Raw genomic sequence first — 18,521 nt, forward strand, 5'->3', positions numbered from 1 at the left:
GAAAACCACCTACGAGATAAGGACTCCGATTTCCTCAAGAAGTGTCTCAATAATTGGTTTATATGTTTCCAAACAAACTAATGCAAGATTTGAGGTCAATGGCTTTTAAATGATATTGTACACATGCCTCCGTTCAGTAAGCACTGAGCACTAATGTAGTTCATCCCTCACACACACACACACACACACACACACACACATCATCATTAGTTAAGCAATAAAGCAAAGGCCTCATTATTTGTTACTTTATGCTTTATTATTTTTCACTTTACAAAGAACATGACTTTATGGTGAATTAGTTTTTGCATATGTTAAGACAAATGCTCAGAAAATGACAGAAAAAAAAACATTGTAGAAAGATGAACAAAGACAATTCCCACCCAAACATTAGTGTACATGTATATTAAATTAATCATATATATTAATATCATCGCTCTAATTCCCAATGTTGATGCCAACATCACCTCTGCATATTTAGCTCACAGACATTCATTTTCATTGTATGCATCACAATCTCCCAGAACTAATTTCATCCATCCACTTAAAAATGGGTTAACAACCTTAAACGTTAAGTCTTTTTTTCCCCCCCACATTCAAGTACATTAAACCCTCTCAAAAGCAAAAACTACTTTTCACAGAGGAAATGTTAGAGTATACCACAGCAAACTGAAAAAATCAGTGAAAAATAATGTCAGATTTCAAATGATTGAAATGACAAGCTTTTGATTTAATAATGAGCGTGTCAAAAAAAATAACCATGATGACCGTCCTCCATTCCCATTGTACCACAAATACTACACGTCATAATGCCCTACTCATGTTGGCCACCACTATGAGATGTTACCATGACAGCAGTTAGAAGATAAGAATGTATGACCATTAATATCTGAAATGAGCAGCAGGATCAGCACACTATTATCTGCACTGAAAATGGCCCCGGTTGGACTTTATAAATTTGTAATCTTGTAATTCTAGTTTGTTAACATGTCACGTTTACATTTAAGGGAAGGGAAAGCAACAACAGAAAACACAAAGAAATCACAGACAGTTGTAAGAAAAAAAGGTTTGAAACACTGAACAGTAAACATTCTTCTAATTAACCTAAGGCGTCATTGGGTAATAATAACCACACTAAGAACATTCAACTATCCCCTTTACTATATTAAGAAACCGCTGATTGCTGGAATCGATGAGTGCAGTTAATCCCCATTACTACGAGAACTACATATTTCCAGTTTTATTTCAGTACAGGTTTCCACCATGTAATGTTGTCGATTCACATATAGTAGGAAATCTCAAGTCATATAGATGTGTTTATGTACAAGGCAGTTGGTCAAAAATAGTAACACATTAACAGGGTTTAAGTTGACTGAGTCGTTTGTGGTGTGATAACACCCCAAGAGACCTAACTATGGGAGAGTGTTAAAGCAGGTTAGGCTAGATCAGAGATATCATATAAAGTGATGAGTACAGATTATAAGTGTTGAGGAAGGTATGTCTTCGCTTTGACAGGTCTAACAGGTGTCGAAGATGTGGAGACGGGCAAGTAAGACATGAATTAATTATTTGATTTATGATCTGATTCGATCTGTGCATTTATTACATTTTATTGCACTAAATGGCTGAAAGTCAATTGCTCAGCCATTGCTTAATTTTCAGTCATTGCATAACATATTTCCAAGATACTGTATTTGCCACTGCAGTTGAACTATTTAGACAAAATAAGACATTTTTTAGAAATCAAGAAAACTTGCATATTTAGCGTTCTTCTAAAGCCATGATTAAGGATTGTGCTTTTCCTAATAATTACATTGGACTACAGCTCATACAAATGCACAGATTAGAAATATCTCTGACGATAAGCTACACTACAACACAGTCAAAACTAACAAAGCAATTCTTATTCTTTGCAGCTGATTCAAATTCTCAATTTCAAAAATAGATCTATCTATCCCTTTGCCTCCCTCTTCTCTACAGAGCTGGACAACTGATACGTGTGTATGTGTATGCATCTGGTCGGGGCAGAAGAGCTTGTGCTTGGGGTGAGAGGCTCCCTTCAGACCTGTCCTACTCCCCTCGTCTCATCCCATCTTCTCCTCTTCCTCTCTCCATCTCATCCCAACCTCTCCTTCTCTTCCTCTCATCCCAACCTCTTCTCCTTTTTTACTCTTTCTCCATTCTCTTTCCATCCTCTCGTTCTCCTCCTCCTCCTCCTCCACCACCTCCTTCTCCTCCTCCACCACCTCCTCTCACTCTGTTATCTCCAGGATGAGGTCGTCTCCCTCCAGGTTGCTATCTGTGGAGACGTACACCTTAGCCACGGTGCCCGTGAGGGGAGAGTTGACCACCGTCTCCATCTTCATGGCGCTTAGCACGCAGAGAGGCTGGCCCTTCTCCACCTTCTGGCCCTGCTGCACCTTCACCTCCACCACCTTGCCTGGCATGGGCGCGCCCACCTGCCCGCGCACGTCCTTCAGGGCCTTGGGGTGGAAGTGCATCTCCTGGGAGGGGGGGGGGGCGCACAAGGATGCGTTACGTGGATTCTTACTGTGATTAACGTCGAGATGGCAGATGCATACACATACGTGTGTGCACACACACACACGCATAAACACACATGTGTAAACATCCACTCCAAAAGCAGCAAGGATCCGTTCGATGTTGTTCAGAGAGACCACAAACAAGATATGACGTACGAACACACACATTCAACAAAACAGGAAGTGGCTAGTCTGGCGCTCTGGATGTACCTTCATGGCCACCGTATCCTTGACCAGGACAGACCTCAGCTGGCCATTAAGCTCGAAGAACACCTCCCTCTGGCCAGCCTTGTTGAGATCTCCCAGGGCCAGAGCCTTGATGTGGAGGGTCTTCCCCCTTTCCAGCTCCACCTGAGTCAAACAGGAAGAGGAGATGATCAGGAAATGACAAGTTATAACGCAGTGGTTCAGCACCTGACTGCAGGTCAAGAAGGCGCTGACAAATACACAATAAACATGTTTAAAATGTTTTTGTCGAATGAATGTGTTGTTATTATGGATATATCGCGACAACAGAGATCATGGTTTTTGTTTTTGAAATTAAATAGTTGGATTCATTAAGATACTCCAAGGAAACTTAACTTATGTGTCATTATAAGTAAACCATGACATCGGCGATCACGCTACAGACCTCGAATTCCTCAGCGATCTTGGGCCCGTCGAGGAACAGGCGAGTGTTCAGACAGTCCACCGGTCCGAAGGTGGTGGTGAACTCCTTGAACTCCTGAAACACCTTTGGGTACATGGCCGCTGACATCACGTCCTCGGGAGTGATGTCATCACCGTGCGCCTCTCGCAACCGTTTCTCCAGGGCCTGGAAATCCATGGGGGGTAAAGAGGCGCCTGGTCTGCCCTCCACGCGGGGCAGAGACTTGAGCACCTGGTGGGGGGGAAACCAGTCAGATAACCAACAGAGAGTGCTATATCAGCATGACTAGTCAGATCGTCTGTAATTAGAAGTTAATCAGTTCAGACAGATCGGGTTTTTCTGACTTCAAAGCAAGCCCTTGAAAATATGTACAAAATACCAGAGGCTATCACCAAGTGTTTGAACCCACCAAGCAAACAGGACCGTAATAATGAACAGAGATAATGCTGCACATCTCTGTCGGAAATGAGAAATTGCTGCTTGGTAATAGCTGTAGTGCTCCTTTGTTGTATATGATGTATGCTAAGCAGATGGCCCATTTATTTTGAACTGATCTGCAAAATAAATTACACAAGTGCCATCGTGCGTCCAGAGCCGAACAAAGCACGAGGGGGAGCTGCATTGTGTAACGGCCATGTAAGGCCTACATTTGTCCTAGAAAACAATTGATCTTCTGAAGGAAATACTTTGGGGTAATTCATGCAGGCAGATGCTCTCTGAGCAAGACTAGCGGTGACATCTTTTTTTTTTACACGAGAAATAAGTGCAGTGTATCACGAGGGATCGTACAGACACAAGCATTTCAAACAAACACGTTTTTTCATTTCAGCAGAACTTGAGTAGGAAATATAAAATGCTTTTGTTCCCCTGCTCTCCTGAATGACCTCATAAAAGGTACACATAAATGCACTCTGAATGTTTAATCCATATATATAGCAGTGAGCTAATGATCTTTTAATACTGTGGAAAATAACAATCTCTATTGAGGTTCACTATAATACTAGCGGAGAGCAGACGGTCATCCATAGTCACTCAATTCAATACGATACACACCCCCCCCCCCCCCCCCCAAGGGCAGGCTATTGATTACTAAAAGCTGCTCTTTGAGAGATTGCTGATTGTAAATCACAGCAGTTCAATGGAAAGCATTAGTAGCGTGGGTAAAAGGAAATGCGGAATGTCCAATAACACGGCGAGATGAGAGGGAACACGCCGGAGGGAACATTAGGCCGACTGTACAGTACCTGTTCTCTGCTGGGACACCACCAGCGCGTTATTCTGGCTTGTTAGCGATGGTGTGGCGCATTAGCATGGCCGCCCTGGAAAGACTTGTTAGCGAAAGCGTGGAATGTCGGGTGTTGGCGGGCTTGTTAGCATGGACCGTTGGGTGTGACTTGTTAGCGTTAGCGCATTAGCATTAGCTTGTTAGCAATTAGCGTGGCTGGATGAAATTAGCGTGGCTTATTAGAATTAAGAGAGGCTCGTTTGAGTTAGCTTGGCTCGTTAGCATTACCTTGGAACGGAAGGGCTCTGGGAAGCCTCCATGAGGAATGCCGATATGTCCTTGCAAGAACTCGACCACTGACAGCGGGAAGGACAGCTCGTCTGCACGCTCCTCCACTTCCGCCCGCGTCAGAGAGTTCTGCACCATGAACTGGGCCAGGTCCCCCACGATCTTTGAGGAGGGGGTCACCTGGGGAGGGGGGGGGGGGACACAGGAGTTTTGAAACTGATGCTACCACGCAAGCGTCATACTCCGTTTTCACCTATCGAAACATTCCAACTGCTGAGAACCAAAGCAGGAGTCAGGAGAGGAGAGAGACATGAGTGATATGAGAGAGAGAAAAAAAGGTGTGAAGAGAAGGGTTGAGAAAGCGAGGGTGGAATGGACAGAAAGAGAGGGGAGTAGAGAGAGAAAGTTCATGTCACCGTAAGACAGCGAGATGCCACAACAACAAGAAAGACTGAATGGAGAGAAAGAAGCTGATAGTGACAACAGTAGGGTGTGTGTCGTCTATTGAAGAAACGCCGATACCGATTCACCAAGCCTGTGATATGGGCAATATTAGACAGCGCGGGGAAAACAGAGCAGGAGAAAGGGAAGAGGAACACAAACTCGACTATCTCTGATCATTTAATTAAGCTGTAGGAAATGAAAACCATCTAGGCGAGACCAAAAGCTAGAAGATGCAATTGATTGGAGAGATCAGAGAGAAGCGTAAAGGAACAGAACAGATAAGCTTTGCTCAAAGCTCCTCTGCTCAAAGCTCCTCAGCTGGTCTGACTCTGGGCCCAGACAGAAAGTAGTGAGATTAGCAGCTCTACTCCCTTCAAACTTAGTCCTCTCCTCTTTTGATTCAATTTTTGGATACAAAACTGAGACCCGCATGTATGCTCTGGAGGGAAGAATGAGGAGCACAGCAGAATAAATGGGCCTTTAATAATTCACTTCAATAAGATTTGACTCTCTTACACACTATTAATCTGACTATCAGATCAGACTAGAGGGGGAAAAAAACACGTTGAAACAAACACAGTATTTTGCTACGTCATACAGGAAGTGAAAAGTAGAGGGTTGTCTCACCTTGATGAGGTCACCGAGCAACTTGTTCCCCTCGGTGTAGGCCTTCTTCACCTCCTTGAACTTGTGTCCCAGGCCCATGCTGTGAGCCTGGAAGTGCAGGTTGGTGTACTGGCCTCCTGGGATTTCGTTCTCATAAACGTCTGCGTTTCCAGACTTCATGGTGGCCGTGCAGTCGAAAGGTGCGTAGAGGCCGCGAGCGACCTCCCAGTACTCGCTGTAGTCAAACACCTTCTCCAGAGGAATGCCTGACAGAAGGACGGAGGGGGGGGGGAAGAGTACGGGCTCAGACGTAGCTGCTAGCGCATAGCGTGGATTTGTGTTTAACATCGGCGGTGTGGGAGTCGGCGAAAGACGTGTTTACTCAAGTCTTTGTATTCATCTGTTTGTCGTCAGTTGAAGTTGACAGACAGACAGACAGACACAGACAGAGAGACAGACAGATTCCCTGTCTGCGGCTCTGAGAGACAGACAGACGGACAAACTGTTTCAGAGTCTGTTTCTGAGACGGACAGACGCTGACAGGCCGATGGACAAAGTCACCCAAGGCTGCAGCCGTCTTAAGTATGATCTACAATCATCATGGAGGAGAATAAGGGATCTTGGCTCAGGGAACTCTGCTGATGCAGAGTGCTAAGAAGTATGGATTGAAGGACTAAAAAGCTCAAAAGGTATTAACTGTCAAGTGAAAAAGAATTGGCTTGAGATGGAGAAAACATTGAAAGAACTCCCTAGTAGCAGGTAAGAAAAACTACTTTTTTTAATAAATCAGACTAGATCAGGTGCTAAAATAAAATCAGTTTTGACGACACAGAGAGAAGCACAGTGGTAGCATGGGCTTCATCCACACACCCAATGGCTTGTTTATTACATTATTATTGTTATTAGGTTTGCAGAAACCTGGACATTAACATGGGCTACAAAACCTTGCTATACTGTCTTGTGGATGGGCTGAATCTCACATTGGGGTTTTCTAGTTTACATAATCAAGATGAGTCCATGTGTCGGAAAGGATTACAAAGAAAGAAAGATTTATAAAGCTGCAATAATGTGTTTTATACTGAACAAATAGTTTTTACAGATACATTCAAGGACACTGCTAAACAACGATGACATTTCTTGTTTCCATAACTTCCCATTAGTAGTACCTGGGTACCAAGGCAACAGCCTCCTACAAAAGCTAGATGAGTTGAGCCATTAAATGAACAATAAGAGACATGAGGAATCCAGTCCAGCCGCTCCACCGCTAACCACTCGAGTCGTACAATTTTGTTTTTAACTACACATACAACACAACAGTCCTTCCTCAACAACTATATTTAAAGGGAAACTTTTCAACATCTTCAAAAAGGTTAGGGCCAAGAACACAATGGAGTCCTCACAATTATTCTGCTGGATTTCCAAAAGCGCAGTAAAATAACAGGGTTGGGTTCAGAAGTATACCGATAAACAGTGCACCTCGGGTTTCCATTTTGTCCAAACAACTAGGTGCAGAAGTAATTTAAATAAATATGTTTGAAGGTACAGATGTAGACCAAAAACTGTCTTCAGCGTTCAGTAATTCAGCGTTACATGCTCGATTTCCTTGCAAAGTAGGCAGGTTAAAGTGAACATGTATTTGAAATTAGCTGCTTGGTAACTGCGGAGGAACACTATTTTGTTGTTTATATGCTGATACATGTCCAGGTAATTTCTAATCAGATGCAACTCGTCAAGCTAATTAATTCACCCTCTTGCCCTCTACTCAAAACGAGTTCTTAAGGGCTTTTCAAAAGCAATTAAGTGTCATTTGTTGTGTACGGAACAAAGAGATATTAAATTATCGTTTGATCTTGTAGAAATTGGATTCTTTTGACCCAGTAAATATTTAAGAATGCGTTTATGACATCATTCATTATCCGGTGTACCCAATCGCATCACAAGGAATAAGGTAGTGCCTGGTTGCTTTTGTGATGACGGGCTGTCTTAAGAGAGGCCAAGTGTTGCATTGCGTGTACAAGTTGGGCACGACATTCGGCGTTGTTTTGTGGGAATTATTTTTCTATAAAAAAGTTATAGAGAGTTTGAATTCCATTTACAACCAACGTTAACGTATCCTATAGGGGTATGGACCATATTTGCACACTGAGACAGACCTCTCATGTTGACTCATAACACGGAATCTTCCCTCTCTCAGCCTGTGCCGTTTCTGGCAGCGAACAGATATCGGGCGCTGGCCGGCTGGCTGAACACGGGGGCTTCCACGTCAGGCCTCACACGCCAGTTACCTTAGCAACCTGGAGGCAGCAGAACGCCCTCCCGCCTGCCTGGGGGAGGGAGGGGGCGAGGCGGCAGAGGCGGGCAGGTCAGGTCATTAGAGGAGGTTAAGCCTGCTCAGTTGATGCCTTAACGTCTCAATTAAAGAAAGGTCACCGAGTGGTTTGTGAGTGGAGAAATCATGTCTATAGGTGACCTTCCCTGCACCCCTTCTCTCCCCGTCTCTCGCCGGTTTCTCCCTGTCTCTCCACCCTATTCTTTTTTCTGGTATGCTCTCTACTTCTACCTCTCCCTCTCCACATCGGTCTGTCTCTACTTCTCCCCTGTCTCTCTACATATCTCTCTCCCTCTCTCCATCTCTCTCTCTCTCCATCTCTCTCTCTCTCCATCTCTCTCTCTCCCCATCTCTCTCTCTCTCCCCATCTCTCTCTCTCTCCCCATCTCTCTCTCTCTCCCCATCTCTCTCTCTCTCCCCATCTCTCTCTCTCTCCCCATCTCTCCCCATCTCTCTCTCTCTCTCTCTCTCATCTCTCTCTCTCTCTCTCTCTCCATCTCTCTCTCCATCTCTCTCTCCATCTCTCTCTCCATCTCTCTCTCCATCTCTCTCTCCATCTCTCTCTCCATCTCTCTCTCCATCTCTCTCTCCATCTCTCTCTCCATCTCTCTCTCTCTCTCTCCATCTCTCTCTCTCTCTCTCTCCATCTCTCTCTCTCTCCATCTCTCTCTCTCTCCATCTCTCTCTCTCTCCATCTCTCTCTCTCTCCATCTCTCTCTCTCTCCATCTCTCTCTGCCTCTCCTTCGCTCCCTCTGTCTTGTTCTTGCCATCTCATCTTGGCAAAAAACCTCAGACATGCTTCATTTCTAAACCACTTCCCATGTGTTCTCCGTTGTGTTGCTTATTTTATTGCTGACGGTTCATCCCTCCATCTCTGAGCTCTGGAGACCAGGCATAATGAGTGAGCGTTTAAAGACCAGCATTATTCAACTGCCTGGGATTTCAGTCCATTCCAGACAGTCCCACTCCAAAACACATCCCTCTGTGTGCGAGAGTAATTCAGCCAATTAATTCAGCGAAGAAACCGCTGACGTGTTTTTCACAGTTTCCTTTCCCAACCTGCTGTTGTATATAACCCAGCGCTGGTGGTCAAATCACATTTTCTTATTTTTGCCCTATTTAGCAGTGTCACAGAGGGCTATGCCCAAACACCCACAAATCAGCCCTTAGCGAATGGCCTACAGCTCCCCTGTGTTTTGATTGGTCCTCAAGTAGAAGCTCAGCTCCCCTGTGTTTTGATTGGTCCTCAAGTAGAAGCTCAGCTCCCCTGTGTAGTGTCAGGTGTGTGGGGCTCACCTGTGTTCTGTTTGGTCCCCTTAGTGCAGGCCACCAGCGCCCCCATGCTTGGCTGTGAGGTCATCCCCGCCATGGAGTCCACCGCCACGTCCACCACGTCCGCCCCGGCTTCTGCGCACGCCAACATGGCCGCCACGCCTGCGCCGGCCGTGTCGTGCGTGTGGACGTGGATGGGCATCTCGGGGAAGCGGTCCCTCAAAGCTCCAATCAGCAACCGGCTGGACTCTGGTTTCAGGAGCCCTGCCATGTCCTGGAGAGGAGGGAGGAGGAGGGAGGTTGGGGGCAGGATGGGTGGAATGCGGGAGGTGGGTTGGAGAGCACGAGGGTGGGGGAGGGAAAAGGGGGGAGAGGACAGTGACATTCAATGACAGGATCCGTGGCTCATTCATCATCCCCAGTCACAGTGACAAGCAGAACATGTGTGCAGCAGAGATAACACGGCTGAGTGGAGCTGAAGGGGAGAAAAATGTGTCACTTCCTGGATCCGGCACGGTCTGTGGTCCTACCTTGATCCAGCACTGTCTGGTGTGTTCCTACCTTGATCCAGCACTGTCTGGTGTGTTCCTACCTTGATCCAGCACTGTCTGGTGTGGTCCTACCTTGATCCAGCACTGTCTGGTGTGGTCCTACCTTGATCCAGCACTGTCTGGTGTGGTCCTACCTTGATCCAGCACTGTCTGGTGTGTTCCTACCTTGATCCAGCACTGTCTGGTGTGGTCCAACCTTGATCCAGCACTGTCTGGTGTGGTCCTACCTTGATCCAGCACTGTCTGGTGTGGTCCTACCTTGATCCAGCACTGTCTGGTGTGGTCCTACCTTGATCCAGCACTGTCTGGTGTGGTCCTACCTTGATCCAGCACTGTCTGGTGTGGTCCTACCTTGATCCAGCACTGTCTGGTGTGTTCCTACCTTGATCCAGCACTGTCTGGTGTGGTCCTACCTTGATCCAGCACTGTCTGGTGTGTTCCTACCTTGATCCAGCACTGTCTGGTGTGGTCCTACCTTGATCCAGCACTGTCTGGTGTGGTCCTACCTTGATCCAGCACTGTCTGGTGTGGTCCTACCTTGATCCAGCACTGTCTGGTGTGTTCCTACCTTGATCCAGCACTGTCTGGTGTGGTCCTACCTTGATCCAGCACTGTCTGGTGTGGTCCTACCTTGATCCAGCACTGTCTGGTGTGGTCCTACCTTGATCCAGCACTGTCTGGTGTGTTCCTACCTTGATCCAGCACTGTCTGGTGTGTTCCTACCTTGATCCAGCACTGTCTGGTGTGGTCCTACCTTGATCCAGCACTGTCTGGTGTGGTCCTACCTTGAACCAATATGTGTGTCACAAGCATTCATGGTCATCATGCATGTCCCAACCTTGTGTCCCTACCTTGATAGCCAGTATGTGTGTCCCGGCCTTGACCAGTTCGTCCGCCAGGTTCAGGTAGTACTCCAGGGAGTACTTCTGTCTCATGGGGTCAGACACATCTCCTGTGTAGGATATGGAGGCCTCCACCACGCCCCCAGCCGCCCCCGCAGCCTCCATGCCCAGGATCATGTTGGGCAGGTAGTTCAGAGAGTCGAACACCCGGAAAATGTCCATGCCGTTCTCCTTGGCCACCTCACAGAATCTGGGGGGGGGGGGGGGAGGGGCAGGTGTTTGAGGACATGAGATGGAGTATATTAAATTATGTATATTATACACACAATTTAATATACTCCATCTCATGTCCTCCCTCCCTCCCTATATATATTATTTACTCAATATAATACATTTTATAGATATTGTAGAGTGTGTTAAAGGTAGGGTGAACTACAGAATTAGGGGTTTAGATGAGGTGCTTGCATAATCAAGATGAATCCTTGAGTGGGAAAGGATTACAAATAAAGCAAGTCCTATCAATCTGCATTAAGGAGTTTCAGACTGAACAAATGTGTATCTTCAATACATAGATAGTACACTCAAGTCCAATTTGCTAAGCAACACCGGTATTTCTGGTTCACTAAACTCCCCCCTTGGTAGTACCTGGGTACCAAGGCAACATCCTTACTCTTCAAAAGGTGACACTATTTGAATCACTCAGAGGGGAGAATCTCCTCATAAGTATTCTGCTGGATTCCTGACTGTGCAGTGAAATAACATGGCAAGTGACAGAAGCACACAGACTTTCCATTTAATCCAAACTTCAGTATGATGTTGGGGGGGGGGTTATGTATTTTATGTTCCATTTTAGATCAATATTTCTCACAGTGGATAAGTGCCATACAGTGTTTACATACTGTAGGTTAAAGACGTAGAGACTGAAACCTTAGATCTGTATTCAAAAGCTCTAAACACTGAGCTATGCCCATCTATAGAGAGTAAAGTCACCTGACTGGAGATCCAAGAGGTTTCAGGTTCAAATCCCCTTGTTCTGTGTCCCTTTGGGCAAAGCGTCCAAAGGAGTTTTTACAACCCATTTGATAAAACTTGGTGTGTGTGTGTGTGCGTGTAGGTGTGTGTGTGTGCGTGTAGGTGTGTGTGTGTGTAGGTGTGACTGACACAGTGCGGACACTGACTTGAACACAGCGTTATCGGGGTAGTTGGTGTAACCGACGGCGTTGGCGCCCCTCAGAAGCATCTGGAAGGGAACGTTGGGTATCAGCGCTCGCAGCTCCTGCAGCCGCCGCCACGGGCACTCGCTCAGGAAACGCATCGCCACGTCAAACGTGGCGCCTGGATACGGGAGAGGGAACGTCAACGCCACTTCACTGACCAGAAGAATCCACAGACCTCAACTTCAGTCGTTTGTTTAGTTTCCCCTTATAGACGTTCCCATCCAGAACACTTTACACATGAATACTGTAGGGAATGCTCAAATGGAATTTATAGTAGGGACTGTGCTTGAAAAGGCACTATTCAAGCTAGCATAGTATGTTTTCAATCAATCCACAGTACATATGGTGTAATTATTTAGTGGGCACATTTGACAATTATTAATTGGCTAATTTGCATATACAGCACACTTGGGGGGGGTCACAAAATGTGTATAAATCAAGTTCAGACTTGATTGTGATTTTTGTCACATGAATGGGAGATTTATGGGAAAATATATCAACGTTAACCAGACAAATGTTTTCCGTTTAACAGAAAAGTCTTAAATATTTTCTATCAATTGAACTTGTACCCTTCACTAGATAAAGCAGTCACACAACTGAACAAGATATAAGACCAGAACCGTTCACACAACATCCAATTCTTCTCTTTTCCTGTTTGGGAAACAAGTGTTCTCATTACCCGCTCCTATGACATATCAAATGTGACTTCCACACAAAGCTTGACAAGACAGGGCAAGGAAAGGTCGTGAGCGAAAGGCAGGCAGACAAAAGGAGCTTTGACAAAAACTCTGACACGGATCTGACACATCACTTAGCAACAGAGGTAGAAAAGCAGTTTGCTATCCGTTTTTACTTTGAGATGAGCTGGCAGTCATCTCTCATCTACCTCAAGCACGTCCTCCTGCTTTCTTCTGAGACCGAGGCAGAGAGCCCTCCTGAGTTCCCCAGAATAACTCGCACTGCTGAACAATGTGAGACTAGCCCTTGGGCCGTGTCACATTTCTACTTAACCAGGCAGCTCGATCTACGCGACCTTCCCACTCTGCAACCTTCCGAAACCCAACATGGCGAAAGAGACCACAGAGATCCACTCAGAGACAAAGAGAGAGAGAGAGAAAGACACAAAGAGAGACACATACTTATTGCATGTGTATTAACTGCATGGTTTACTGAATGCATCTCCTCACCTCCCCAGTTCTCCAAGCTGAAGAGGTTGTTGAAGTTGTGAGCCACGAAGGGGGCGATTTGTTTGAGGTCGTGGGTGCGCACGCGGGTGGCCAGGAGAGACTGGTGGGCGTCTCTGAAGGTGGTGTCCATGAGCAGGAGGCCCTGGTGGGCACGCACCGCCTTGGCAAAGCCCTCGGGACCCTCCCGCAGCAGCACTTCACGGAAACCCACAGGAGGCTCTCCTGGGAGTTCGAAACAAACAGACCACGTCAAAACTCTGCCAGTTGCTCGTTTTTCAAGGCAAAACATTTCCATTTTACAATTCAGCAAACACCTCCATCTAGAGCGACACACAAATCAACGAAATGGGCTGTATTTACCAGGCACGGTGCAACAATAACCACATCTCAGCCACAACGCTAATAATATCTCAAAGACAAATGGTTTTTAAATGGATGGTACTAAGAGGTTGTTTGCTGGTTGGCGGGTTACCCAGTGGGACGGGAGGAACCACAGGGTCGATGGATGACGGCTTGGCCTTGACCGGGATCGGCGTGGTGGGACCGTTCACCATGACGTGACCTGGGAAGAGGAGCAGAAGTCATGCCTGGAATCCATTATCCCAAAGCGTCTCTAAATAGCTCCTTCATAATCGTCAGCCATTAGGGAGCCGCACTATGCACGAGAGTGCTCCACGAACGTTTTGACAAATTGCTTGACTAAAAAGGAATCTATTGTGTACCAACATGTCAGTAACAAGAGCACAACATCAAGAAGTACAACTTTGAGGGCTGGAAAATTCTAGAGCTTTTATGGCAGCAGGTGTGTGGTTCCTGCCAAGCGTGAATTCCGTTAATTATCTCACCTCTGAATGTAGGGAGGGATATTGTAATTGTTCAATGAGTCAAGATCATTAGCTGCAAATGATGGGGTAAATACCAACGAGATCCGATATTGTGCTGTGTAAAAAATAACCTTTAATAAAAGGACTAGCAAAATTATCTTCCACTCCAACAGTCTTTCTCGCAGAAGCACCAGGCTTAGACAGAGGAGGTGGGAGAACCTCGTTACCCAGAAAGTGCAGCAGCTTCTGGGCTCGGTTCTGGACAGGTTTGAGGTTGAAGAGGTCCTGGTTCTCGTCTATGAACTGGGTGTCGACCGTGCCGTACAGGAACTGGTCGTTGTTCAGAACGTTCTGGAGAAAGGGGATGTTGGTCTGTGTAGACAAAGAAGAGATGGAAGAAATGAGTGTGGATGGAGGAAGGGAGGGAGGGAGGAAGGAAAGCGGAAGGGAGGGAGGATGGAGGGATTATGCTTAAGTAGTTGTGTGTGATCTGTGACACAGGGGACAGATCAAACCAAAAGCTGAAGTGCAAATGGTCTTTGAGGGTTGTGTGAGGTCGTTGTTCCCTGACCAATACCAAATCAATGTCTCCCAGCGCTCGATAATACCACTATCACACACACCATGCTTCCATTCTGTGTGAGCGGTATCAGAGCCCTGCACAAGGCAGAGAACACCCTCAAATCACTGGGCAAAACAATTCTGGGGATGGGGCTAATCCCCCTACATATGCCCTGCACACTCCCCGAGACGTGCTAACACATCTGTCTCAGGTGCCCTGGGGGGCAGAGGAGCTGCGCAGAAACAGCTGAGTGGAAGCGCCAAGAAATGAGAGAAGGAGGACGAGGGAAGGAACACACAGAGGGAGAGAGAGAGAGAGAGAGAGAGTGTGTGCGTGTGAGAGGGTGTGTGTGTGTGACAGAGAGATGGAGATGAGTGGGTGAATGTTCTGCTCGCGTTCCAACGCCCTTAGTCCATCCCCATTTCATGGTCAATCCATACATTTTCAAGCAGCATTTCAAAGCACTAGAGTGCTGACCCAGATTGCTATACATTCCGCACACAATCTGCAGGTCTAATGGAGCCAATGTTCGATACAAAGAACAAAAATCAGATAACAAAATGATTTTCTCTTTTGATTGTCAGATTTGGTAAAAATGACATTCTTTTTTTTTCCCCCTTGAAGTTGATTAATTAGAAATCGTGTTGGAAGCGCTGTACAGCGTCGACGCAGTGTGACAGTGTGCAGAGGGACACTGGGCTAGCATGGGGAGTGATTTATCTTCCTGTTTCAACCTTTTCTAACCATGTTCCAGTGCAGAGAGATGGAGGGGCGGAGCAGAATATTTTCTAGGACACCTTACTTTACTAGTCTGTCTCTACTAGCCCTTCCGAGCTGGAAGCAGGTGATCATTTCAGGGTGGAAACCTCACCACCAGCACTAGCTAACCCAGTTTTATGAAAACACCAATTTTATAATGACTGCATCAAGTGGGCGTCAGAAGAGGGAAAACAAATTAAAATAATAAATGTTTGAGCACAAAGCAACTGGGATGTGATTAAAGTCTGCTGTTGAAGTCCAATGATCAATTATGCATCCAGGACACTTGTTCCAAATTAGCCTTTCATGATTAAGTAAAAAGAAGAAGAGAGGTGAAAATTAATTAAATAAAAGCCAAGGTCATTTGTTTTGAAATATCACCCAATTTGTCCACTGGCATGAGTTCTGATAGCGCTGCTAAAGCGGCCAAGCCCACTAAAAAACAGACCCAGTCTGTAAAACGCTGTTCAGATCCACTGGGCTGAATAGATTCTGCTTCTCTGTCATTGCCCACATTGCTGCTTTTGTCCATCCTGAATGGCTGGACACAATGCCATCGTCTCGCTCCGGCTCAGATAACTTGTCGGCACGGCACAAGCATGGATACTCATACGCACACAGCAGCTCCTGGACAAGTCTTGAGACATACAAAGCGTAAATACCGCAAATTAGCAATGTGTAGCACATAAAACATGATTCTTAATTTTATATATAAGCATAAGACGCCACGATACAATAATGAATAGGGCTCCATTTATGATAGAATCCAGTAAAGGTGGATTTAAAGCGTGCGAGCGTTGCTGGACAGTGAACGACTCAGAGACTACAAGCCTGTTCCTGTCATAAGCTCCACAGTGAAGCATGCCTGTACACAGTCCTCTATATATAGCCTAGAGTTTGGGTCTGGCTGAGGGTGAGTCACTCTGCTAACCAAAACACACGCTGGAGAAACAGAGGAATGAGGAGAACCCAGGGGGGGGGACAGAGGAGAGGACTGGTCCCCCCCCCCCTCCCTCCCCCCCTCCCCCCTCTCTCTGTCATCTCGTCTTCACGTATACTCAAGGGTGAAACATACGCCTCAAATCCCGCTCTACACTACAGCGGGCTTGAACCTGTACCAGCCTTCATTTCAATCATACGGGGTCCAAAGCTGTCTCTATAAGTCCATTGCTTAGTGGCTCGGTTACCTGGTGTTTTCGCTTAAGATTGAAAAGCCTTAAAGCAGCATTAGAGCAGCACTGCAAGCAAGCATGTAAACACTCACCATCACTCCCAAGACCGCTGAATAACCAAACATCTTCCTACTGTGCTAAATCGAGGTTCCCACCTCATTAGGATCAAGTTGCCCCCTTTATCAGACGCTAAATAATTAATACTAAGTAATTTCAAGACTTTTAAAGAAATTGTGGATGGCAATTGACTTTTAATAGGCCTGGTGGGGGACTGTATTTCTTAGTGGTAGACCATTTGACTGCCTCTCAGGAGGTCCCCTCTATACTTTGCTTTGGATAAAAGCCTCTGTCAAAGGAACACGTTGTCGTTATGACAGTGGAGTCTAATTCCAGACGTCTTAGCACAGTGCTCCACTCGTCCTCCACCTGGTCGCAGGGCGTCCTTGATGTCACGCACAATGGCGACACGGAGGGCGACGGAAGCCTGCTCCCCCAGAACCCCCCCCCCAGCGCCGTGGCAGCGCCCCTTGGGGCGCAGGAACCAGCGTGTCGCTTTGAACCCAGAGGCGGAAAAGGAAGTGAGTCCCTGTGGTTCGGCTGCTTGGCAGATGATGATGATGATCATTACAATAATGATAATGTAGTAGGAATGTTATGCCGGAGACACTGCCACCTCCAAACCCTCCTACACCTTCACACCCTTCAGCTTCTCATCTCAACCCGTCCTGAATGCTCATTTTCTTTTCTTCGCTGCCTCCGTTTCATTTCCACTCCTCTCCGCCGCTACTGAAAGGCAGGACTGCTTCGGGCTCTCTCTCTCTCTCTCTTCCACTCCCCTCCCTCTCCTCTCTCCCTCTCTTCTCAGTAGCATACACATTGCAGTCTCACTCTGCATCTCCCCATCTCTCTCTCGCACACACAGACACACACACGCTCGCTCTCCCTGCACCAAAAGCCACAAATCACGACTCGTGCTGCACAGGGATGCTGGAGGAGGAGACGTGCGTCAAAACAAGCGGCTGATTGAGTTGAGAGCGAGCTCGGGCGCCAGGGGTGAAACATGCCGTCGGTGTAGGTCATCGAAATCAGACGCAGAGAGCCTCTTCCCTCTCCTCAGCCCTGGTCAGCAGGAGGAGCGGACTAGCGGGGGGAGCCGGTGAGTGAGAAGGGAGGGTTGCAACTCTTCCCTCCGCGGGAGGGACGGCGGCGGCCAGTCAAGAGGAGAGGGGCAGAGACGGGAGAGGGTGAGGGAGGGGGGGCAGAGAGGACTTGAGCGCTGCTCTAACACAGATAACACAGACTCTGGGAAGTCGCAGAGCCTCAGTGTTCTGCTCTGAGGACAGACTCGACGGGCGGGGAGGGAAGGGGCGGAATACAGATAACTCCGGGATAAAGAGATGAGACGCGGGGCGGACACGCAATCCGAGGAGAGGACCCTCCAAGTCAGGGGAACTGGTGAAAGGACGAACGGAGGGGTGAAGATGAGCCGATGAGGAGACGACAGAAATGTTGCAAACCTTTCATCCTTCTGGGGAAGAAGCGAGCCCCGTCTGTGTATCCTTAGGGCTCATGCTTGAAAAACTAAATTGGATTATTTCAATTCATGCTCCAGTTATCACGAAGAATCAATAGATGTGGATTTCTCAGCAGACACCCAAGCAACTTAAGTAAGTTGACAGTCTTCATTTGTCTAGTTTCAAAAGGAGGTTTGTTTTACTGTAGACTTGACAGTGCACAATAAGGTGCAGGCTGATTATGTTTAGTTTTGTGACAAATTAAATAACTATCCTTTTGTCTCTTGGCTGGTCTGTGGACTGCTCATATTGTGGATTTAGAAAACTCACCTAGCAACAGCACAGAGGGAATCACGCAGAGAGGGACGATAAAGCCTAAAATAGTCATCAAGTATGATAAAACCTGAAAAGAATAACAATCGGAATAGGGAAATAAAAGCAGAAAACTGCTGGTCCTGTCAGCTTGGTAATGTTGGGGTTTGAAAGGGATGGATGGCAACAAAGGGAGAGGGAGGGCTTGTGTTGTGAGGAGATCACTC

General features: G+C 46.7%; 1 protein-coding gene across 2 annotated transcripts in view; it reads right to left on the reverse strand.

Annotated features, from left to right (window-relative positions):
• Positions 1-234: 234 nt before the first annotated feature.
• The window catches only part of pcxa (pyruvate carboxylase a), a 54,536-nt gene continuing 36,249 nt past the window's right edge, over positions 235-18,521 (reverse strand). For both annotated transcript variants that reach the window (XM_084698860.1, XM_084698861.1), the window contains exons 11-21: positions 14,203-14,347; positions 13,624-13,713; positions 13,152-13,373; positions 11,926-12,082; positions 10,757-10,997; positions 9,379-9,628; positions 5,774-6,018; positions 4,703-4,882; positions 3,172-3,420; positions 2,751-2,891; positions 235-2,501 (exon numbers count right to left, since the gene is read on the reverse strand). In XM_084698860.1, coding sequence (XP_084554986.1) covers positions 2,250-2,501; positions 2,751-2,891; positions 3,172-3,420; positions 4,703-4,882; positions 5,774-6,018; positions 9,379-9,628; positions 10,757-10,997; positions 11,926-12,082; positions 13,152-13,373; positions 13,624-13,713; positions 14,203-14,347 — 2,172 coding nt within the window. In that variant the 3' untranslated portion in view covers positions 235-2,249. The remainder of the gene's footprint in view (positions 2,502-2,750; positions 2,892-3,171; positions 3,421-4,702; positions 4,883-5,773; positions 6,019-9,378; positions 9,629-10,756; positions 10,998-11,925; positions 12,083-13,151; positions 13,374-13,623; positions 13,714-14,202; positions 14,348-18,521) is intronic.

The sequence above is a fragment of the Hypomesus nipponensis genome, chromosome 5 (genome assembly GCF_054491055.1).
Source record: "Hypomesus nipponensis isolate SF chromosome 5, ASM5449105v1, whole genome shotgun sequence".
NCBI lineage: Eukaryota > Metazoa > Chordata > Actinopteri > Osmeriformes > Osmeridae > Hypomesus > Hypomesus nipponensis.